Source organism: Chelonia mydas, chromosome 9 (assembly GCF_015237465.2).
Source record: "Chelonia mydas isolate rCheMyd1 chromosome 9, rCheMyd1.pri.v2, whole genome shotgun sequence".
Lineage (NCBI taxonomy): Eukaryota > Metazoa > Chordata > Testudines > Cheloniidae > Chelonia > Chelonia mydas.
In genome coordinates, this window is record NC_057855.1 from 81747457 (window position 1) to 81773179 (window position 25723).

The 25723-nt window shown below is 38.1% G+C and overlaps 1 protein-coding gene across 10 annotated transcripts in view; it reads right to left on the reverse strand.

The window, feature by feature from the left end:
• Positions 1-25723, reverse strand: part of ATRX (ATRX chromatin remodeler) — a 140195-nt gene that overhangs the window by 47796 nt on the left and 66676 nt on the right. For all 10 annotated transcript variants that reach the window (XM_027822584.3, XM_043522992.1, XM_037908734.2 and 7 more), the window contains 13 exons: positions 23988-24081; positions 22858-22966; positions 18744-18923; positions 17876-18017; positions 17499-17608; positions 15254-15400; positions 14839-15016; positions 10928-11065; positions 10064-10239; positions 8300-8417; positions 2305-2435; positions 1864-1952; positions 1508-1680 (listed from right to left, as the gene is read on the reverse strand). In XM_027822584.3, coding sequence (XP_027678385.2) covers positions 1508-1680; positions 1864-1952; positions 2305-2435; positions 8300-8417; positions 10064-10239; positions 10928-11065; positions 14839-15016; positions 15254-15400; positions 17499-17608; positions 17876-18017; positions 18744-18923; positions 22858-22966; positions 23988-24081 — 1785 coding nt within the window. The remainder of the gene's footprint in view (positions 1-1507; positions 1681-1863; positions 1953-2304; positions 2436-8299; positions 8418-10063; positions 10240-10927; positions 11066-14838; positions 15017-15253; positions 15401-17498; positions 17609-17875; positions 18018-18743; positions 18924-22857; positions 22967-23987; positions 24082-25723) is intronic.

Below are 25723 nucleotides of genomic sequence, written 5' to 3' on the forward strand. Positions count from 1 at the left end.
ACATTTCCCTGGAAAGGGGGGGGGTGCAAGTGTTGGGAGGATTGTTCATCGTTCTTAAGATCCAAGGGTCTGGGTCTGTAGTCACCTAGGCAAACTGGTGAGGCTTTTTACCAAACCTTGTCCAGGAAGTGGGGTGCAAGGTTTTGGGAAGTATTTTGGGGGGAAAGACGTGTCCAAACAGCTCTTCCCCAGTAACCAGTATTTGTTTGGTGGTGGTAGCGGCCAATCCAAGGACAAAAGGGTGGAATATTTTGTACCTTGGGGAAGTTTTGACCTAAGCTGGTAAAGATAAGCTTAGGAGGTTTTTCACGCAGCTCCCCACATCTGTACCCTAGAGTTCAGAGTGGGGGAGGAACCTTGACAACATCTATTCCCATCTTAATCTCATTCTAGGACTTGCACACAAGAGACATACTCACAGCAGTCTACAGTGCAGGTGGACCTTTTATATCTGAAGCAAGATGGAAACAGGGCAAACCCTCCTCAAACTCACACTGTACCAAGCATCCATTTTCAAACTATGTATATGAAGTTAGATGAGGTCATGGATAGTAGAACCTTTAATATTACCCACTAACATTGTAGTGATTTGTGATTAGTAAGAAATGGTATGACAGATTGTTTCCTTTTTATTATTATAAATTAATGCTGATAATATATTCCTATATCTATATATAAAAGGACCACTATCCTTTTACAACTGTATTTTAATCACAACTGTTTATAAAAACAAGGGAGAACATATATTTACAAATGTATTTTAATTATGAATTCAAATTCATTGTCATAAGAGTAATTTATCTAGGAAAGGTTATTAAACCCATAAAATGAACCTGCCAAAAATTTACCTACAAATGATTCCCATCACTCAGCAGAAAAGGAAAACAAGATTATTTAAAAACAACCATTTGAAAGTGAAGTTTACAGATGTATGCAGCTGAATAATAATCTCAAAACAGCCACCTTATTCTCGATCTATTACAGCCATCTGCTAGCTCAACATCCAAATAAAATTCCAGATGCATCAATGCATTATGTAGAATGTTGTTGTTACTAATCTTTCTATTCAGATTTCCTCATAGACCCCATTTAGAAGGTGAAAAGTAACACATTTATCTATCATCCAGCAGCACTGTTTACCTCTGAATTCTACTCCGAATTGACCTTAAGTTTTACAAGAATGAAACTGTTGGTTTGTGTCACCTGAAGCAGGCTTGCAGGGTATTTTGCTCAAAAATAAAAGAAAAACAATAGTTAGTTGCTCTGTCACAACACAAACTCACCCTTAGGCCGATTCTCCCTTTGTTTTCTAAAAGTATATCTATGTTAGGGTTTGTTCTGTGGGGAGGGGAATTGGTGGGGAGAATGGCTTTATTGAACTGAGGACTCACCAGTTGTAACCAGGCATAGTATAAGCATGGACTGCACTAATTCCCAGCCTTGTCACGATCACCTTTTTCAACATGATGCAGCATCATATCCCGGTTTACTTGTGCATTACACTCACCTTCATCTGACTTTACAGCCGATGGAGGGTTGTTTGCAAGTTCCTCTGTATTTCCTTCTCCACCCCCACGAGATCTTGAATTCCAGACTTTAATCACTTCAACATCATTATCACTTCCACTTCCACTTGAGCTACTCTCTTTCTTCGCTTTCTTCCCCTTGGATTTTTTTTTCCTAGAAACATAACATTGTATGTTCACTATTTAAAAATCTGCAGGTGAGAGATCCAACAGCTGTAACAGTAAAAAAACAAAAAACCCCAAAAATATTGCTTAAATTTTTGTAACTTTAAAAGAAAAGAAATCTAACAGAATTTAAGTTAAGCACGTATGTTTCACACAGAAAAGCTCAATTTACTTAGCATAATCATCAGAGCTTAAACTCATTGAAGTTTCATCTGAATCTGAAGCTATGAACTCATCCAAACTGTCTTCATCAAAGTAGCCCTGAAAAACAAAATTAATATTCTTAGAACACAGATTTTTATTAAGTACCATCATCTAGACTGAAGCCTCTATTAAAACACTTAAACATCTGTTTATTCTTCATTTAAACAAACCAAGAGTTCAGTGAAAGATCAACATTTCAAAATGTTTTAATGATGACAAAATTTCCCGGCGGGGGGGGGAGGGGGGGGGGGAATTAGTGGCCATAAGTGAAATAGCTGGCAAAATCACTGTGCCCCACACCAACAGAGATTTCCATTAATTTGCCAAAAATCTACCTAGCATTTGTCATGTCTTATTTGGAAAGCTTTCAATAGAAGCAGAAGTATGTATTTTGATGTATCTAATTTACCTTATTTTCTTTACTAATATAGTCCAGCTGCAAACACCAAGGGTGAGTCCAGATTCTGCTTAACATCTGGAAGTCCTGGAAGAGCTTAGCTCCAGCTTTGCCTCTTCCACCTTCACTGCTACTACCTACACCTGACAATAAAGTTCAGATTATAGAATGAAAGCTTGAAGTAAGTTTGCCAAATACTGTTCCCCCTTTGAACAACACATTTGTTTAGTATAGAGTGTTCTCTCCAGGTGCACATCTCACATTGTAATTTCTCTTTTAGAGAGGTCAAGTTACCTAGTTACAGGATTCTTTTCTAGTTAAAACAGTCAAAACTAGATTTCCGTCTTTTTCTTGATGAGTTACATGATAACATTTTTACAAAGGATTGCATTCTCTCCTCAATGGGAATTCATATAAATCCCAGTGAAGGGGCACTCAGGTTTATTCAAGTTTGTAAAAGCAATTATTTATAAAACCTAAGATTAATACAAATGTTATGATTTTGTAAAGTTTCAGTTAATTCAGATCATTGTTTAATGTAACTATTTCCTGGCATATTTTGTAACTTTAAAACTGTGCTAATGTAAAACAGCCAGAAGGTGTAAATACCTTGTCTATTTTCATTGACTAAGCTGAATTTGCTGCAAAAAGTGAACAGCATTTGTGGTGAACGACTGGATTAAAAAAATTCTTTTATTTTTAATAGCCTAAAGCAGGGGTATCCAACCCATGGCCCACCAGAGCATTTCATAAGGCTTGCGGCCTGCTTCAACACAATATACTAACAGATGATTCATTAGCGTTTTGTCATCAGGTTTACATCATTTTGTGTGCTCTTTGCTGTTTTTTTCCTGTTTTCTATAATCATAGAATATCAGGGTTGGAAGGGACCTCAGGAAGTCATCTAGTCCAACCCCCTGCGCAAAGCAGGACCAATCCCCAATCAAATCATCCCAGCCAGGGCTTTGTCAAGCCTGACCTTAAAAACTTCCAAGGAAGGAGATTCTACCACCTCCCTAGGTAACGCATTCCAGTGTTTCACCACCCTCCTAGTGAAAAAGTTTTTCCTAATATCCAACCTAAACCTCCCCCACTGCAACTTGAGACCATTACTCCTTGTCCTGTCCTCTTCTACCACTGAGAATAGTCTAGAACCATCCTTTCTGGAACCACCTCTCAGGTAGTTGAAAGCAGCTATCAAATCCCCCCTCATTCTTCTCTTCCGCAGACTAAACAATCCCAGTTCCCTCAGCCTCTCCTCATAAGTCATGTGTTCCAGACCCCTAATCATTTTTGTTGCCCTTCGCTGGACTCTCTCCAATTTATCCACGTCCTTCTTGTAGTGTGGGGCCCAAAACTGGACACAGTACTCCAGATGAGGCCTCACCAATGTCGAATAGAGGGGAATGATCACGTCCCTCGATCTGCTGGCAATGCCCCTACTTATACATCCCAAAATGCCATTGGCCTTCTTGGCAACAAGGGCACACTGCTGACTCATATCCAGCTTCTTGTCCACTGTAACCCCTAGGTCCTTTTCCGCAGAACTGCTGCCTAGCCATTTGGTCCCTAGCTGTAGCTGTAATGCTGATGCACGTTTTATGCACTGGATTTCTTTATTTGTTTTTAAATAGACAATACTGTACATAGAAACAACCTATCTAAATACATACAAAACAGAATCTGTTGGTTCTCACAAATTTGTGCTTAGGTTTATGTAGCCCTCCTGTGTAATAAGGTTGGGCACCACAGGCCTAAAGTGTTGCCAAAGAAACTATGTCAACTTGAAGTTTTTGAAACTGACTTATCTGTACAGTGAAGCCTGTTTAAAGAAAATAACTGGAAAAATCATACATTTTCTGAATCACAAAATAAATGCCTGTGGGTGAACCAGGCTCAAAAACTTATTCAAGAATTTCAGTCAACAGGCTATAGAAAGAAGACTGTAGTAAAATGAAGGCATAAGGGAAAGTATGATAGCAAGCTGCTTTTTGCCACATTATGAAGAGTTACTCTACAGTTAGCTCCATGTAATAATTATTCCTTTATGTTCCTAATAAAAGGTAAAAATAACACTGTGGTAGCTGGGATGGCTCTTATGGATTTGGAAGGGTCCCTACAAAAGTGCAAAGTTCAGATGCCCTAACTCCATGATACAGAAACAGAGAAGAGACCACCTCCTCTAAAATCTGTCATGCAATTAAAAAAATTATTACAGATATAATATTTTCTACATTAATGAAAAGTAGAAAAACTATTTTCATATTTGGAGTAAAAACTAACTTTCTAAGATTATGTATTCTAGCGGCAACTTGTACCACATCTGAAAGTACTTCGATAAAACACTGAACTTTTTATTTTTATTTGTATTTGCGGGTAAAAAGAAATTTCTTCTACTGGAACTTCAGCCTCAGTAGTAGGATTCATTTTTCAGATATTTAACTAATACAAATCAGAAGGTACTTTGCTTAGTTGAAACTGCTGGAATACCAAATGCAGAAAGTGGCACTTAACTTAGGGACCAGTCAAATGGCTTAGAAGATAGCAATATGGATGGATATTAACAAGGAAGACTCAAGATCTAGATAGATTTGTGACACTGTCAGTCCTTGAGTGAGCTGGGGAGATTTAGTCTCAATAAAAAAAAAAACTAATGACTTATCACAGAACATCGTACATCCCTGGGGTGTGAGAGACTCAAAGCCCATTGAAGTACATGAGAACCTTTCTATTGACTTCAGCGGCGACTGGATCAGGCTGTTTGCCTTCTATCAGCTACAAAGTAAAAGGTGTGCAAGCAACTGCTGTCCAGTAAACGAATAGGGAATTCTTCAGTGGCAGCACAGAATAACAACAAAGTAACAGCACTAAAAGATTAGTCACACTGGGCTAATTTTTCAGTCAGTATGTGCCCCATGAGATACATATTTTTAATGGTATGTTGTTTGTAGCATGGTAGGTAAAACACAGTTTATACCAGGAAGCCTAAAAATTTCAGCAGACAAACACACACGTATAAGAAGCCAGCAAAAGTTTTGAAGACTTCACAAAACTACTTCTATTGCTTTGATAGAAAATAGTTGTTCTGAGGAAGCAGTGTGTTTTCACCTACTGAGCTGTTTCGATAAAACTTACAGCTCACTTATTTTTAAGCACACGGATAACTTTAGGAGGATATGCATTTGGAATGTTGTAGTAATGAACAGAATACAAATATATTTTTCTTCAGTGCATTTATATAGGTGAGAGCCAATACTGAACAGAGATTTCAGAGTGGTAGCCATGTTATTCTGTTTCAGCAAAAACAACGGAGTCCTTGTGGCACCTTAGAGTCTAACAAATTTATTTGGGCATAAGCTTTCGTGGGCTAAACCCCACTTCATCAGATGCATGGAGTGAAAAATACAGTAGACAGTATATATATTACAGCACATGAAAAGATAGGAGTTGCTTTACCAAGTGGGTGGCCAGTGTTAACGAGGCCAATTCAATTAAGGTGGAAGTGGCCTATTCTCAACAGTTGATAAGAAGGGGTGAATATCAGAGGGAAAATTACTTTTGTAGTGCTAATGAGGCCAACGCAATCAAGGTGGATGTTGACCAAAAACAGTTGACAAGGTGTGAGTATCAGCAGAGGGAAAATTACTTTTTGTAGTGACCCATCCACTCCCAGTCTTTATTCAGGCCTAATTTGATGGTGTCCAGTTTGCAAATTCATTCCAGTTCTGCAGTTTCTCATTGAAGTCTGTTTTTCAAGTTTTTTTGGTTGAAGAATTGCCACTTTTAAGTCTGTTATTGAGTATCCAGGGAGATTGAAGCGTTCTCTACTGATTTTTGAATATTACAATTCTTGGTGTCTGATTTGTGTCCATTTATTCTTTTCGCAGAGACTGTCCGGTTTGGCCAATGTACATGGCAGAGGTGCATTGCTGGCATATATCACATTGGTGGATGTGCAGGTGAATGAGCCCCTGATGGTGTGGCTGATGCGGCTATGATGGTGTCCCTTGAATAGATATGCAGAATGAGTTGGCAATGGGGTTTGTTGCAGGGATTGGTTCCTCGGTTAGTGTTTTTGTTGTGTGATGTGTAGTTGCTGGTGAGTATCTGCTTCTGGTTGGGGAGCTGTCTGTAAGTGAGGACTGGCCCGTCTCCCAAGGTCTGCGAGAGTGAGGGATCGTCCTTCAGGATAGGTTGTAGATCCTTGATGATGCTGACCCCCTACTTGGTAAGGCAACTCCCATCTTTTCATGTGCTGTAATATATATACTGCTGACTGTATTTTTCATTCCATGCATCTGATGAAGTGGGTTTTAGCCCACGAAAGCTTATGCCCAAATAAATTTGTTAATACAGAATAGACTAAGTTATAGGGTTGATTAGTGATGAGCTCTACAAGACTATTAAAACACTGTATGTGTTCTGCTTTGAAACACACTCACATAGGGGGGGTTTTTTTAAATAAAGGTTTTACTCCTTATTAAAAAAAAACAAAACAAACAAAACTAAACCTGAAAAAGAGCTTTTGGTTTTTAGACCTGCAATTTTTATAAATGAAATTACCAACACTGGTTCCGGATGACTGTTTAGATTAGCATCTTAACTGAAATAAAGGAAACAGCCCACACAAAGTTTGAAAAAGAAAACCTAGCTGGCAATTTAGCTAAGACACCACAAACTACACCCAGCTATAATCCAAGCAAGTAAGACAACACTCTGAATATCATATCCAAGTTGAACATCTGCTGTAAATCACAGTTTGATACAAAATGCAATTAATCTTTTATCATCCTTTTCTTGAATTAAACTTGGGAGGGTAACTGCAACAGCAAAACAAATCATGAACAGTCACTGCAGCAACTAGATACAATCAATTTAAACTGTGCCACACACTTCAGTCTATCTAATGCTAAAAAGATTGAGTTAGTACACATTTGCATGATGGACTAATTTAGTAACAGTTCTAAAAAGCAAATGTATGCTAGGTTATTCATTAGATAAAAATATGACTGTATCATCATCATGACCCCATATATTCTGCAACTACAGAATTTAACATGAAGAATATTTCATTATCATAGAATAAATTAGTGTTGCTACAGAGTTTAGGGATAGTTGCTGTAGAACTTTAGAGCTGCTGCTGTGGAATTTGGTCCAATTGTGCCACTGAGTGCATAAGGCCTTTGCTAGCTTCTTGAGTTACCATTATTGATGGTAAATACAACACTATCACTTTAGAAGTGCTGCTGACACTGGCAGGTCTTGCAAGATGCTGAACTGCAAGCCCCAAGAAAACCACCAATGTTTTAGAGTCAAGAGCACAGCAGTTCTCAGCATTTGAACATGCCTTTGCTCAAGCTGTAAGATTTTTTAAATTCAACAAGTTTGTGTATGGCCTTGCTTCTTCTAAAATACTAAGGAAGTTAAAAATTAGAAAGGCAAACTGGTCCTGAGACATCACGGAAATCTAATGACAAACTTAAGTCTTTTCACTACCAGACCAGTGGGATGTGGAATGAGACAGAGGGGGCAACTCCATATCATGCTTGCAAAAGAGTAACGTGAAAGATTAACCAATACTGCCCTCGGAACAAAGGCACGCTGAAAGATTCTGAGGACAAACCAGGTCTAGGATGTGATCAAATCAACTAATTTCCTCTTGAAACAAATGTGGGTCCCCAGATGTAAAAGACTTGTGTAATAATCCAAAGTCCGCTTGAAATAACGTGTTTGCTTAAAGAGTACCAGCAATTAATCCACATAATGTATGAATTACTTAAATTATATTTTTGGGGAGGAAGAGAAAGGAAAGGGGTAATGAACCACAAACAAGAAATGTAAGTATTTGTATTCTTCAGTAAATATTTAGTTATATGTAACCATCTGCGCCAAACTGGACTTCTACAGCAAACCAAAAGGGACCATTTATAGCGTGTTATGAAAACATTAAAAAAAACTGATTAAATGATGATTAATCACATTACCTAAGTGTACTTTAGTTACCTACCTGTCAAGTGATCCAAGTAGTACTGATACAGCTTACACTGAATAGATGTCATTCTAACTGCTAAAACATATTCATATTTTGGTGGCAGGAACTTCGTTAATGCTGTGTAATCTTTCCTCTGTTAATTTACAAAAGGATGTTAGTCAAACAGATAAGTGTGTATAAAGCAAGTGGATTCTTACTCAGAGTTTAAAAACCTGTGGCACCTTAAGAGACCAAATGTACCACAAAAGCCACCTCTAGGATGTTTTCTAACCACAGAGAAAAAACTATAATACACAATGAAAGCCAAATTATACCAGCCCATCTGCACAGGACCATTTAATCTAGTGCAGCTGGTCGCACACTACACATATCTCCTCTATGCACACATTTTCCGTCTCTGCTGTGTCAAATGCAATTTCAATAGTTGTTTCCAGTGACTGCTTCTCTTCAGCATAGTTACCGTCTTCAGGTCTGGGTGAACGAGCCCCAAATGACAGTGTTTGTATTATGGACACTGAATGTGACTCCACAGGAAAGCCACTCATGATTTTGGAGGGTGGGTGTGATTCATGATTTTTGAATGCTTGTTTGGCAATGCTATTTCTAATCCCTTTCCTCATTCACTTGCCTATAGTCTCTGCTACTCTTCATCTGCCTCCTCACCCTCAAAATGGTGGGTGTTGACAGTTTGGGGGCTGACAAAACTCCCCACAGTTTGTCACAGGGCTACTCCCTTTGTGGCAAACCAAGAAGTTTGTTGGACCCAGGGACTAGTTTAGGACATCTAATAATGCTTAAATATTAAGTTATTTGTGTATTAAGATTTTCATAGTTGCTGCCTTCCTTCTTTCTGATATGAGCAGGACAGCTCAGTGGGAATGGCTTGTTTTCCAGTACTGTACTACTGTATATTTAGCTTCAGCTGGGTAAGGCCCCTCTTGCTACTGTGTATCTTCAAGTGGCTTTCCATTTTCAGATGTATTGGTGCAGGAGATACCAAAAAAAAATTTCCAGTGTGGACCATTTTTATTTTTTATTATTTCTTTAAATAGAGACACTGCCTGATGGTCCAGCCCCCTTCCCTATTTATGACCACATGACTCACCATCATACCCCTTCATAATCATTTATAACATCTCTGTGGCAATGATAGCAACTGCCTAAACATGAAAAAGTAATATTGGGGAAGGATATCTGTATTTTTAGGTGTCTTTCGGGCAACAGGTGTTTCGTCCTTTTAAAAAAAGTTAATCAGTCTTCATCCCCCCTTCCTCCTCTTCCATCTGTTTTGATTCTCTCAAATGGAAACAGGAGAGCCAGCTTCAACAGTTAGACAGTTCTCCATGGACCACCATCTTACCATACATTTTAGGAAACCGTAAAAGGCAGGCTGGTTTTTAAGTTTAAATTCAGAATATTTCAAAACTGAAGTACTGATATCCTACCTGATAATATAGATTACTTGTCCAGTAAGTCAGGAAAACAATTCTCCAAGTTGTATGTGTCCTGCCTAAGATGCACTGACAGGGTTTGTAAAGACTGTGAAGCTTTTACAAGATTTTCTGTTTATATGGGATTTCTGAATTATTTACAATTCAAACTACTTATGAAAACTATACATTGAGTCAAAATGATAATGAAATTACTGGACTATGTATGTAGCAATTGTAGATGCAAATTTAGAGGACCCAGACCATAACATTTTTTTAATTCAAAGGAAAATAGATTACTATAATATTAAGTTGCTTGAGTTAACGTGAAGGTAAAGTATTTCCATACCTGAACACATCCAGCTAGCATCTCATACAGTATGTGGGCACGCTTCTTCATTACTCTAACATCTACCAAGGTGGAGTCTGCACACTGACCATTCTGGATGGGATTTATAAACCGATTTCTGAATTCCTTAATTGACCCAAGCAAATTTTCCTTGATAAAATTAACCATGCAGTGATCTGGAAGAGAAAGATCAACTCCAGTTCTTTAAAATTAAATAGTTCCTATGGAAAAGTTTATTTTAAGAAAAGCAGAGAATGGGTGTGTGTACACCATTCATAAACTCTTTTCTGTTAAGCAAGGTAATTTAAGGCCAAAATTTTCCCAAGTGAGTCCTTAAACATCTACCATCCATATTTAGGTACCTATGTACTTAGATTTTCAGAAGGTATTAACCATTTTTGAAAAATTGGCATAAATGTTGATCTGATGCATTGATGTAAGACTTACTTTGAATGTCATACTGCCGGTGGGCTTAAACATGCAGGGAAGCAATGATATAGAAAAACTATATTTATAGTAGGTTTTGTAATAGTTGAAAACAAAATTATGGCAGTCAGTAGAGGCACGCATTACCAGGGGATTTCATTCTAAACTAACTAGACTTCCAAGAGTGACTTAGTGTGTAAGCATCAGATTTCTAAAGCAGTTTACATAGCTAAAACATCTCCAATACATTTATCCAGAAGGTAAATTAAAAAGTAATGAAAATTATTCTACTAGCTGTAAGGTGTGGTCTGGTACCACCAGGAACACATTATTTTCTCCTACTTCAAAACTAAATATATTTATAATAATATATTCTATACTGGCAGAAATGTATTGAAGGAAATGTTTTCTGCACTGACTATAGAAGCATTTACTTACATTCTATAAGATTATTCTGCAGGGGTGTTCCTGTAAGAATTATTCTCCTCCTGGATCGTATAGAATTCATAGCTTTAGAAACAGCAGAAGCTTCATTTTTTAATATGTGCCCTTCATCACAAATAACAAAGTCAGGGCCTAGAAGAAAATCAAGATGTCTAATGCAATTAACTTTATTTTCTGTAACCACGAGGACGCTCGCCGTCTACAAGAGTCTGACTTTGCTCTATTAACAGGCAACCATATGCTGTTTTTAAATAAAGCTCTCTAGATTTAAGGGCTTTAAAGCCCATACCCTTGGCTTGCAACTGCATTCACAGTAGTTGATTTTTCCAAGATACATAACGTAGTGCATAATGTATTAGTGGGTAGAATTAAGCAAAACATTTTACAGTACATTCCTATTAAAAACGTCTAAACGCACACTATAGAGACAAGATGAGTGAGGGAATATGTTTTATTGAACCTAAGGAAGAGCTCTGGGTAGCTCAAAAGCTTGTCTCTCTCACCAACAGAAGTTGGTCCAATAAAAGATATTATCTCACCCACCTTGTTTCTCTAATATCCTGGAATCAACACGGCTACAACCACACTGTAAAACGTATATTAGTAATGCACGTTTTCCCTGTCAAGTTTCATAAGCACACATTTTTAAAGTCACGTTACACTGCCATCTATTGGTGACTGATAAGAAGTTATAAAGAGAACCAAAGTCCAACAGCAACTTTCTGTATGAAGACAACAGAGCAGTATGCAATATCCTACTTGACAACAGATAGAGTTGAAAGCCTGATGAGTTATCCAAGTGGTAAACTTGATTTGCCCACTGGTAAAAGGCAAATTTTATTTGATGTCAAATAATATCAAAGGCCCAGCTCAAAGTTCCCCCAAACTTTTTTTTTTTTTTTTTTAACATTAATTTTATAATTTCAAGCAAAGCAACAACTTCATTTTTATTGGGTTTAATGCCAACACATCTCAATCACTTCTTGATACTTAACTTACACAAAAATTCTTAAGATTTAAATTTACAACTACCTCTATAAATTTGGATGCCAAGATAGCAAGAGAGAAAAAAATATATGAAAACTTCTTTTAGAAAGCCAGTTGCCGGATCAATCCCTCATACAGATAGTTTGTTTCCAATACAGCTTTGCAAAATTCTACCTGCCCGTTCATCCACGACAAGTAGACTTTTCTAACAAGTAACCATACGATTTGTTTCTTTCATTATCACAGTCAAAGCCAAATAACTAGGTTTTGTGCTCAGACTAGTACTTTTTCATGACAAATATGCATGTCTAATCTAGGCCATTGTAGAATAGCTCCTCATCATTCTCCTAGAAGCTAATGCTCGGATCAGAGACCCATCACTCAAGGTGTACCTATTAAATAACACAATGCATTTATATTGTATTTTCCATCAAAGAATCTCAAAGTGCTTGAGAAGCATTAATTCAGCTTTACAAATGGAGAAAACTGAGGCACAAAGAAGCCCAAAATCAAATAGAGACAAATCTCAGGGCTACTAATCATGTATTTTAGTCACAAGACCATTCTTTCCTCATCGGTAAGAATAAGCTAGCAACTCCTTTATGACTAAATGCATCTTGCCCAATGCACCTTCATGAAGCCAAAGACTTAGAATTTAAAATTAATTTGTTTTGCTTTGTGGTCATTGTCATTTGATCAGCCATTAATTTTTCCCATGCTGCTGTGAAGGACCAACCCAGAAAAAGGACATGAGTTTGGACATGATGGAGATGGAGACAAGGCAGAGCACAATGAGCCATCAGAAAGCCAAGAACTATTTAGGGTCTATTCATCAGAAGAGTGGTGCAGGTCACCTACACTCAAAAGACAATGCCACTATTCTTAATAAGGATAAAACATGCCATCCACAGACCATCTTTTATTAACTAGCCCATAACTCAAGGTAAGATCCATATCTTTGCCTTAGTTTCAGCTGAAGAGAGTTCACAGCTTTTCTTCACTCGTGTTATACTTCAGTGGCCACCCTACTGGATGAAACAGGGAAGCCAAGGCTGTCTGTAGCAGGGAGATTACATATTAGGTAAACAGTTTTGCCCTGGCTCTCCACTTTAGGCAGCTGGCAGCTTTCCAGACTCACGACCCACTCAGAATATCTAGTTCGTTGTTGACTTCTTCCCTCCCACAGATACTGATTTTTCCTTAACTTTTAATTTCCCTACTCATAGAAAAAAAAGCATTCAGGGATCTGAGTTTCCCAATTAGTAGAACTGTGCATTAATCAAACACTGGGGATGCACATAAGTTTCATCAGTATATCTTTAAATTTCTTTTCACCGTTCTAGGTTTTTGAAGGTTTAGATCCTCCTTTCCCTCCCCCCCCCCAGTTCTCTTGTGTTACCCATTCATTTAAAATTGTTGGAGGAGGAGTCTCTGCATGACGACCATGGAGGAGTGGCTCCCACTGGTGCCGGTGACCAGTGCCAGGGTGGGGAAGACAAGGACTGAGCCAACATGGCTCGTTTCCCTTTAAATGGCACTGAAGGTCCCGGTACCAAATAGTAAGCAGTGGCCACATGCTCCCTTCCACCAGCAGCACCACCACCACCAAACTCTTGTACTGTCTGTGACTCTGGTATCAACAGCGAGAGCAAGTTTCTGGCCGAAGCTAAAGCCTCAGCCGTGGACGGCATTGCAATAATCCCGGCACCATGCTGACCTTCCAGTGCTGACAGTTCGGCTGGTACCAGACTCAAAGGAGCCCACATAGGGGCCGGAATCAAAGCATTAACTGAGCTGTCAGAGCCAAGAAGTGACCTGATACAGGTCACACTTTGCTCTGGTTTCCATGTCTGGCCATCCTTGGGGTCGGAGAACATCCTCTCTCGGTCAGCAGCTTCTTCTGTTTCTTCCTTGGCATTGGGGATGTCAAATGGCTCTGTGACTTCTGGACAGTGGAAGGAGCACTCCTCACTGACGCTGAGGTACTCGGTGTCAAGTCCGAATGGCATGGTTCCAAGGAGGGTCTCACCTCTGCTTCCATTAGTTCAGTTTAGCCTCTCCATCCTTTTTGGTATGGGGCTTAAAGTCTCTGCAAATTTTGCAGAAGTCCCCAATATAAGCTTCACCCAAGCACTTAGGACAACTGGAGTGCAGGTTACTCAGGGGCACAGCCTAGTTGCAAGAAGCACAAGGCTTGAAGCCTGGCGACCGAGGCATGCCTCGGTACTGAGAGCGGACGCTAAACAGAGAGAACTAACTGAACTAACTACCAAGACGTAACTATCAACAGCAAATACTGAGAAGACAAAGTCTATTGAGAACTTGCAAGAGTGAGGGGAACAGTCCCAGCAACTGTCATGGGTGTTAAGAACGAACTCAGGGGGTGTGGGGTTGGGAAGGCCCTTTATACCGGTGCAATGGATACGCAGCACCAGAGCCGACCTGATGGATACCACTGAAGAAAAAATTTCTGGTGACTGTGCTCAGGGCGTGCACATATCTGCACTGGAATGGACATGTGCAATCACTTGAAGAAAAAACAAGGTTGACCAAAAGGGATATTTAAGAGATGAGGAAAGGTCATCAACATATTTTTTGTACCTTGTATCTTTTTTCATATGAGTACATCTCATTCATATCCACAAGAGAGTCCTAGCTTAAAATACTCTGAGTCATAACTGAAAATTTTTGTAAGATAGCTGTGTTACAGAAATCACCCGTGCAGAAACTAAGTTAACTGTAAATAAAACAGCTTAGTGGGTTCATTAATACATCATTAAATGATTTTCCTAAAAGTATATGTAAAAAGAAAAATACTAAAACATTTCCAATTTGCAAGAGTTCTAAATTCAGCCCATACCCTTAAATGGACAGCTTAGTTGCTACTCTGAGTCCTTACATTAACAACATTCACTTACCTGGATCAACCAGAGCCTTGTTAAATATTTCCTTAAGTTTTCTACTTTTCACATTCCTGCCTTGTGCAAGATTACGGTACATCTCATAACCTATGATCATAACTCCTCCATCTTCCTGCCATCGCTGCAGCATATAGGATCTTTCTTGAGGGCGTTTTACAGTTGCTAATTCAGAAACCTTTTGAAAGAGAATACTGGATGTTGGACTCTGCTTTTAACCAAGACAAAACAGGAGTACTACACAACTTTTACATACCTAGATCACACCTACTACATCAGTACAAGTAAATTTTCTGTATACATAAAACACAATCTCTAGTATGCACTTTGAATGGTGTAATTTTGTCATAATTACTCAAACTGTTCAGCTATATAAGGGACTTTTAAAAAAAGAAAATTCTTAAAAATGAAATACCTCTAGTTTCTCATCATCTTCTAAACCTTCTTGCCATTTTTCAAACTCATTCAGCCAGTTCAAGGCAGTGTTCAGTGGACACACCACGAGAGCTGTGCTGAAATCCAGTTTATCACACAACAGAACTGTATGGAGAAAGCTCACTACCTGTAAAGGGAACCAAGCAAACTACTACTTAATAGGAGAATACTTAAGGAAAAAAAAAAGTTGCACACAGACACACACAGCACTACCATCATTACACACACATCCATGTCCAGTCTTCATTTTCTCCAAATAATGTATAAAAGTTTACAGACAACAACCTTCCTACCCAAACAGCCTCACCCTTTTTGGGGGAGTAGTAGTTAAAACTTTGGGAAGAGGCAGGGCAGAGCAGGGGCGGGGGGTTGGGGGAAGGGATGGAGTGGGGGTGGGGCCTGGGGTGGAGTGGGGGTTGTCCCGGCCCCACACCCCCCTAGGGACCGCCCTGTGTGTTTCAGCCTCCTTTCGTCCCCAGTGAGAATAAGCCCAACTCCTTAAATTATTTACAAGGAAAAACTGGAGTTTCTTGAAACTTGGCACCAATCTTGCATTACATGCCTTCCAAGTTAACAATTCCTTTCAGTATGGTGACCAGTTCTGTACACCATACAACAGTTCATTCCAAACTTCAGGACTGTGCTGCAAATATGCAACGTTCAATGCAAACTAAGCTGCTTTTAGCCCTTGGAACTATGCTGCCATCACCAGGGGGAGAAATAGTATACCTGCTCTTATTAAGATGAGAGCTGCTGTTAACATCTTATGCTAAAAATACTCAAGAGTGAAAGGAAAGAGTGCCCAAAGAAACTGGTCATTTAGGCCATCCTGGAGACTTTGACCACTCATTTTACTTGACCTTCATCTCCTTGTTATTTCAAGGTGTTATAGAAAATCTCTTAAAACCTGTCTTAAATCTACTTCTTACAATGGAAATAAGTGGAGGACAAAAGAACACAGAAGCAGCCGAAGGTTAGAGAGGAAGTACTGAAAAATAATTGTAAAGGGGGCAGGGGGAATCAATTGTGATTAGATTATAAAGAATGCCCATGAAGACACAATGTATGTTTGTTACTGGCCTTCTGTCCAATTATAGGAGAGTTACATCCATTAATTCCTTAATCATATGAGCAGTTATAGGTGACAGAGAAAAAGAAACCTTCTGCTGTGAAAATATTTCATAATGATAGAAAACTCTCTTCTTTATCATCTGGATTATCAGATGATCCAACTTGCACATTTGTCATATTAACAGACTCCAATATTTTCCAATGTCCAGTATAAGGTACTAAAGGTTTGTCTAAAAGTCATATTATGCCAATTCAGAATTGTTTTAGGAAATACTAAAAGGTCAATTTCAGGATTTATGTGAAACCATGACACTTCCTATGATTTAAGATTGACAAAATAATCATTTGTGACATCCATAAATGTTGATACTCTTAGAGGCATCATATCTTCCAACAGGATGCTACTTCTAAAGACAGCAGTCTCTTCACACTGGAGATGAGACTATTTTTTTAATATATTAAAACCTATACTGCATCTGAGTTGCCTGATTTTAATACAACTTCCCCTTGAGGAAATAAGGGCTAAATCTCTACAGAACTCTGCTATAGTAGTACTACAAATGAAATCACTGATAGTGAACAGACAGGTATCTCAGACATGACCAGGGGATAATCCGGAGCCACTGAGGAAAGGAACCAATTTAAATAGCACACTCACTGAAGAAGGTATGTTTTAGAGAGCATAGCCTACTTGAAAAATAAGAGTAATGTTAAATAAATTCAGAAATATGGGTTTCAAATGAACATAACAGATGCTTGTTCATCCCCCTGTAGCTATGTATTATTTTGGAATGCAAAGAAGTTGTATGTATTAACTCTATACAGATCATACGCTTTTAAACTAAGACCAAATTTATTACCTAATTTAGTTATTTTTAGGCAAGTATAATATGCACATTGATAGAGCTCAGGGTGCATGAACATATTTTATAAACGGCAAATACATATTAACGCCAACTCTTTCAGAAAAGAGGACCAATCTCTACCAACACGCACTTCCTCTTTTTAAACAACCTCATCAGGCCATTGCCTAGGAGAAGGGGTGGGTCTTACACTGTGTCCTGAAAGTGATTAAACTTGGCCTCTGGTTGGACCAGTTGAGAGAGTGGGTTCCAGAGTACAGGATGCCTCACCAAAAGTCCTTTGCCACTTACCTGCAATGTTTTTCCTAGACCCATGCAGTGGGCAAGAATGCATCCGGAACCTGCAGATTTCTTTGTTTTTTTCAAAGATTCACAACAGCAATCCCACATGAACTGAACACCTGGAGAGAATTTTTTTTAAGAGCTCCTTTAAAAAGTATTAAACGTTTTAAATTTATTAAAGAACTTATCTGAAAAGATATTTTTATATAAATCAGCAATCAGATTAAGATATTTCCAACACAATAAAACAAAAACTCATAGTTAACAGCATTTCCCAAGTAATCGTACATAAGACACCAGTTCAACATGTAGGCCCTGCCGGCACAAGGAAAAAAAAAAAAAAAAAAAAGAGTTCAATTAACATAATTGTCTTTATATTTTCTTACCATCTACTTGATGTGGTTTCAGTTTGGTAACTATGTTTCTGTGAACCTGTACTATAGGTTCTTTGGTTTCTTCATCTTCATCTAAAACCAGTTTAGTTGTGATCGGACACTTTAGAGGTGAAGCATCTTCTATTTCTATCACCTGGAAGCAAAAAACAATGTATTATAGGAATGCTTTGCACATGATTAATTCAAGCCCTTTTAAACACACAAGTTCAATGAAATAGCAAGGCCCTATTTGCTAAATCCAAAAGGAAAGATTTTAAGCAATCTTCCCCTTTTTATCCCCTAACATCTCAGTTCAAGATTTGTCTCCACAAAAAATAATTTAAACAATTGAGACACGAAACAATAATTCCTTATTTATTGATCATTAACCTTAAACAAAAAAGCTTTATTCTGCAACAAATTACAAGTTTAAGTATGAATGTGTGATTTATGGTGTGATTGTCCCTTTCAGGGAGATCAGTCAACACCTGGTCTGTGGTGTGTCCCTTTAAGATGGTGGCTCTCAACCCATGGCCCACTTGCAGCCCAATCAGCACGAGCTGTGGCCCATGCGACATCCTCAGGGCCATAGAGGTAGTACATATATTGTGTGGATGTGGCCCCATAACACAAAGAGCTGCATATGCGGCCCACAATGGTAAATAGGTTGAGAACCAGCAATTTAAGATGCCTGACCACTAATCCTTACTATCCTTAAGGGGATTGTCATCCTATTACACATGGTTCCACAAATCTATAATTTCTAAACACTTAAAATTCCTTACCCGCAGCTAAATTTATGATCTCTTTAAACACCATCAGCAATTAAACTTTCAATAAATATCTCATGCAAAAGTAAAAATAAATAAATGAGATGTACCTCTCTTAATTTCTCTCTCTCTCTTTCTCTTTCTGCAATACGTTTTCTTCTCTCTTCCTCCTCCTTCAGTGCATTTTGTGTTTCTGTTCTAAGCTTATCATCTTTAAGAATCTTTCGTATTTTCTTCCGGCCTTTTCCAGGAGATTTTGAATCATTGTCATCTTCATCCTCAGAATTACTCTATTACAAATCAAACCAATTAATCATTAGTATAAAACCTGAGACACAAGGACTATTATAATCCTGACTTTTGAATAAATGATCGAACTTTGTGACACAGTTCTTATCTAAACAGAAAAAGGAGTTTTCAAATTGAATTATCCAGCATAATTTGAAAGATCCTTTACCAACTTGTGTTGACAGTTTAACACATTTAAAAAACACAGGTTACATTATTTTAAATTATGCCTACACAAAGATATTAAGGGGTGTTTTCAAATGATATTGCTAAAAATGAAAAAAGCACTCTTTCCCTCTTCAACTAGACATACCCATACCTGGACCTAAATCCACTTCTACCACCAGTAATTTCAGTTGTGACAACACAAAGGGAAGCTTATAATATTTTCCTCCCCATTACTGCTATTCAATACGGTATAACCAGAGAAATCCTACAAGACCTGGTTGACTCCTCGCTCCAGCTATTGCCACTCGTCAGGTGGATAATGACTCTTCCAAGTTTGGTTAAGAAATTCCACTTTACTTAAAAGTAATAGCTGTATGTCTTCACATAACTCCAAAACGTAGCTGGTTTTAGTTTCTATTAATGGAATTTTGTCTAGTCTAGTCAACAGTTTTCTTATTTAAGAAAAAATAGTTATGTAACAGAGTTCTGTTTTGGCTTTTTTTACTTAAAGTATTTGTTTTTACTGTTTGTACATTTTCCTATTTGGTCTGTTTTATGGCTTGAAAGAATATAAATCAAATCTAAAGAGAAATCAAGTATGTCCTAACTCAAATAGTTTACCAGCAGGAACACCTGATTTTAAAATAAAGTCTGATATCTGAAATGTCCTTCATTCACAGGGCTAAGTAGCTATTTCTAAAACAGAAAAAAATCAACCATTCGAAAGTCTAAGGACAATGAAAGAAAAAAAAAATTCTTCCACTGTATAATCCATAGGTTTAAAATCTGAGTATTCTGTAAAGCAGTTAGAGGAAAAAAAGGATTATTCTGATTGAAAAGTGATCTCTATAGATCAGCAGGTTGGAAATCTGCAGGCGAAATCAAAAATTGGGAAGAACTCTCTCACTCCTTCACTGTAATGGCTACAAACTGGACTGTTCACTGTAAGAAAATGATGTTTCTTTGAGCTCTAAATGTGAATCCTTGGGAAATATTCTGAAAAATAGAAATGTAACAAAAACATTGGATTTTCCCCCTCACAAACAATATATTGAGACAAGTTTTAACTGAAATCTGAAATAATAATCCAATTGACAGAGCCTTTTAAATCTCCATTATGGATATAAACTAAAAATATCTGGATCCTGAAGTAGAAAATATGCCAGCTGAACTATTCTCTTCAGACACTAATTCACACAAGTTTCATTATTTCCAAAGTGAAAGAGAGTTGTAAGGGGTTTATTTAAAGTTGTGAAATACCAACTAACTAGTCTAAACAACACTACATAAGGGTGTTACTGTCAATTCCCGCATTTTAAAAAAATACCAACAGAGTTACTGTGTGTTATACTCTGTTAAATTAAGGGACAAAACTTCAAATAATAAATGTATTTTTTAAGTTTTTGACCAAACAAAATATTTTCTTGATACAACAATTATGGAGAACAGCTTTACTAAAGGTTTCAGAGTAACAGCCGTGTTAGTCTATATTCGCAAAAAGAAAAGGAGTACTTGTGGCACCTTAGAGACTAACCAATTTATTTGAGCATAAGCTTTCGTGAGCTACAGCTCACTTCATCGGATGAAAAACTAAAAACTAAAAACAGCCAGGACTCTCTTTGAGCTGATTTTGATGCCTGTATCTATCCCTTAGACAGCTATACAAACTATTCATCAGAATAATTCCTTTTCCCTTCCATTACCTAAGATTATGATGACCTCTAAAATAGCTAGCAATTATAACTTGTGTGCTAATTAATTCTCTGTTTCCGTGAATTAAATAAATATACTAAACTCAACAATCTGCTTAGTACTTATTTTATTTTACACTACTGCACCTGGAAGAAATTAATATAGTTTTTTTTATTTTTTCTTTCCACTTGAATAAACTGAGGATCTTTCTGCATATATGAGACAAACATATTTGGTGGTTTCCCTTTTTAATCTTGAATATTTACTATTACTGCATGCCTGTATCTTTCAGAAAATGTTCACTGATTAAACAAAATGTACATATTATTCTATAGGTAGTCATATACAGAAATATATTATCTGTGCATTCATAAAGAGGACATTCCAAAAAAAGTAAGATATTTTAAATCATCTGCTTTACATTTTTTCTCCACGCTGTTCAGAGTCAGACACTATAATTGCACATATTGTGAGATATAATGAAAGGTGTTCAACTGTTACCTAATGTGTTTTTGAATTTTGTCTAAAATGCAAAATATATGTACTGTTCAACATTTAAAAGATCAAAACCATTGTCTAGAATCTGGCCTATTGCAGACAGCTTCTCCCCACAGAAGTCTGCCACTGCTCCTCAAATTGATTTCTTAATAATCCATATCCCTACCATTCCAGCACAGGGTCTCCGACTAAAGGGTAGAAATAAAACAAAAAAAAATCAAGTGTATAGAGGTTTATATCACGTATTGTTAGTATTAGAATAACATTCTATTTGAGGTTGTCTGGACATGCGATAAGAATGGAAATGGGAAAAGAATGACCAGCAAAGAAAACGTGGGAGGAAGTTTGAAGAGAAAGGGACTGGACGTCGAAGACCTATAAACAACTGCCATGGACCAGAAGGTGTGGCGAAGAATGGTGGGCACTTCCGACCCCATGTAAACAGGAAAAAGAATCAAGAAGTGAAGTTTACATTAGAATAGCATCCAGAAGGTCACCAAATCAAGACTGGTGTCCCAGTGCACTGGTATTATACAAACGCCTAGGAGACCACCTCTAACCCCAACGGACTACAATTTAGTTTAAAACAAGATGCAACAATGGAAATATTAGAGGGATGGGGGACAGAGGATGTGAGTGACACTGACAAGAAAATATGATTATAAAAACAAGCTGCATGTAAAATTAACAGGTTTTAAGTATTTTTTAATAAAGAATGAATGAATAAAGTACTGAATTGATAGAGAAATGATTATTATTAATATCAGTAATTCTATTAGGTACCTATTATCAACTAGCTATATATTGGAAGTGTCACAGAAGAAGAGAATCTCAAGTACGAATTTGAAGGCTGCCAGAGTACTGGGCTTTATGGATTAGTTTGTAGTGTATAAAAAAATGCCATCAGCAAGTAGGATCATTTAGACCAAACTTTTTTCACTGTAATTTAGGTTTGGACTGAAGTCTCATAAGGCAGAACAAGTGCCAAAAATAAAGACTCTTGAAAGACTTCAGAAGCTTAGGTATACAGTCATCTGCATTTGAAGTTTAATCTGGTTTGGCAGACTCAATCACCTACTAACAGTTTAATGTAAAAATGTAATTGTAATAAAGAGAATATGCGAGTTAAAAATTTTAAAATGTTACAAGACATATAGAAAATGAAGACTCCCTAATTGCACCTTGCAAAAAAGCAAACTCTAGTTACCATTAAGGTTATAATTTTTTCCACGAAGGTCACGGAAGTCACAGAATCCGTGACTTCCAGCGACACCAGTGACTTCAGCCCGTGGCGGCTGGGAGCTGTGGGCTACTGTGGGTGGTGGGGGCACCCGGAGCTCCGAGCGGTCCCCTGCAGCTGCCTAGCCACTGTGGGTGGTCTAGGGACCCCCAAATTGAGCTCCCCATTTTGTCGTGGATATTTTTAGGAAAAGTCCCAGACAGGTCACAGGCTTCTGTGAATTCTTCTTTATTGCCCGTGACCTGTCCGTGACTTTTCATAAAAACATCTGTGACAAAATCTTAGTTATCATCGGTTTCAACAATTTGGTCAGAACATAAGGCATTGCTATATGGTACCTTATTATTGTTTTCACTAGAAGAATCCTCCTGAACCTTTATGCGTCGTCTTTTCTTTTTCTGCTTGTAACTCCGCTGATTTTCTTCTGCCTCAGCTTTCTTAGCAGATCTGAGAAATGGGAAAAAATTTCATTGATAAACAGGAGAACACTGATGGATCAAATGTTTGTTTTCCTCTTATAAAATACTCTACTACTCAATACAATGGTGTATTTCTCTCTTTTCACCCTATAGACTAACATCCTCTTACAAGAGGAGCATCACTATTATATCAATTCTCTAGATTAACTGTTTATTCCTTAACAGAAATGCAAAACAATATGTTCTTCTGTAATGTGGACCCTTTACTATCTTCAGATATGCAATAATGATGAATTATTGACTTTATCAGGCAATAATGGAGTAGATTGCACAGTTTACCAATAGGGTCCTATAATTTCTAAAGGGGTAAAGGAAAATGCCACATCGTAGTTTTGCATTGAGTATTGTGACACCTATATTGTAACTGGTTTGTACACACATCCCTTCCATAGCAAAATAGTATCAATGTTAGTGGTTTATTTTCCACCTGTCTCTTTCACACTACACAAACAAGAAGATTACATCCTAGACAACTTCCCATAACCTCACTAAAACTCAATCCTTAATTAGAAGCCATTGTTCCTTGACTGCAGCAAACGTGTTAGAAAAACACCATGTGTTTTTAATGGTCTTATCTTCTCGTATCCCAACTCTCCTAACTGTCTCTTATACTGAGACATAAACGAGGAAGTTCGAACTCTCACACTCAACTCAACTTCCAGGCTTTTGAAATAAATGAAATTGCAGATACCGAAATTCTGTAACAAACAACTAAAATTTGTTTCAACTCAGATGAAGTGAACTGTAGCTCACGAAAGCTTATGCTCAAATAAATTTGTTAGTCTCTAAGGCGCCACAAGTACTCCTTTTCTTTTAACTAAAATTTAGTGTCTGATCTAAAAACCATTGAAGTCAATGGCACTCTTTGGATCAGGTTCTTAGAACACATCTAAACATTTCAGACATGACATGTGATAGGATTGTACCTTCCCAATAATCAGTTTTTAAAAAGTTCACCAGAGATGACTAGAACTAAAGTTTATTTATACCTTGTTCTAGGACGTTGCTCATCTTCAGATTCACTGACTTCTTCACTAACTCCAGATTCATGAAATTCTGAGTCATCTGAATCATCACTGCTCACTTTAAGAATAAAAAAAAAAGAACATATCGACCTCTGTTGTAACCTAAAGTAATATCAATATAACTTTACTAATAATACAGAAGTAATTTGTTTGAAACTAATTTCTGCTGCTCGTAGCACTTATAAATTCTTGGTCAATAAATGCCCTCATATGCAGGTAATAAAATATCTCAGTAAGGTAGTGCAGCAATAATTGTTTCAATAGACAGAGCAGAGAAGATGCATGAAACGCCTGAAATGCAATTGAAACACATATGGCTTTGAACTGCTACATATTAAAAACCCAATGCAAACTTTTTTAAAAATAACTCAAAAGGTAATAAAGAGGTCTTTTAAAGGTATATTGTCAGTGATATGTTTTGTTAGAAACCCTAATATTAACAGTAATATTTTACGATTCTTTTTAGTTCACTGAACAGTTTTGTTTGGATTTGATTTTCCCTTATTGGTCTAGTACAGTGGTCACCAACCAGTCTATCACAATCGACTGGTCGATCCTGGAAACTCCCAGGCGAACGCGCTCTCAGGCGGTGCACCAGAGCTGCTGCTAAGGTAGGCTCCCTGCCTGCCCTGACCCCATGCCACTCCCATAAGCAGCCAGCATGCCCCCAAGCGGGCGGGGAGGAGAGAGAAGGGACAGAGGTCTTCTTCTGCGTGCTGCTCCTGCCTGCAAGCACCACCCCCACAGCTCCCACTGGCCTGCACCCAAACTCCTTCCTAGAGCCCGCACCCCCTCCTGCACCCCAACCCCCTGCCCCAGCCCTGATCCCCCTCTCTGAGAAAGCACCCCATACCCCCTCCTGCAGCCCAGCCCTGACCCCATTCCTAGAGCCAGCATCCCCCCACACACCTCAACACTCTGCCCCAGCCCTGAGCCCCCTCCTGCACCCCAACCTCCTACCCCAGGCTCAGCCCGGAGCCTCCTCCTGAACCCCAACCCCTTACCCCAGCCCGGTGAAAGTGAGTGAAGGTGGGGGAGAGAGAGCAAAAGAGAGAGGGGGGATAGAGTGAGCAGGGCGGGGATTTGGGGAAGTGGCAGGGCCCTCAGGGAAAGGGTGGGGTAGATCCTGGGTTGCCCTTAAATTCAAAAAGTGATCTTGGGAGTAAAAAGGTTGGAGACCACTGGTCTAGTACATGAAAACAAAAAAGAGAAAACCAACTGATGAGAATCACACTTGATGAAAAGCAAGGCTTTGGTTACACGAAGCAGCAATTCACACTACAGAGGCATGTTTTCTAAAGCACACTAAATGTGCTGTGCTTTTACTGGTCCATGTAGACTCTGCTGGTGTGCACTAAAAATTCCCTAGTGTTTTATAACACTCTGCTTGGGATAGGTTAAAGCGCAGTAGGACACTTTTAATGAGCACCATGAGGATCTACACAGACCAATTAATGTGCAAAACATTAGTTCACTTTAGAAACCACACCCCTGTACCGTGCATTACTCCACCATATAGACAACCCCTAAATTAGATTTAAATATGAATAGTCTACACTGTTAGTAACATAGATAATAAACTGTTGTATAAAAAAAAGTGTATGAATTTTTTGCCCGACACTGCCCATTCAATGGAACATTTCTTGAGAATTACAAACACGAGGATAGTTTCACATTTCTCCCTTTTCCCCACCACCAAA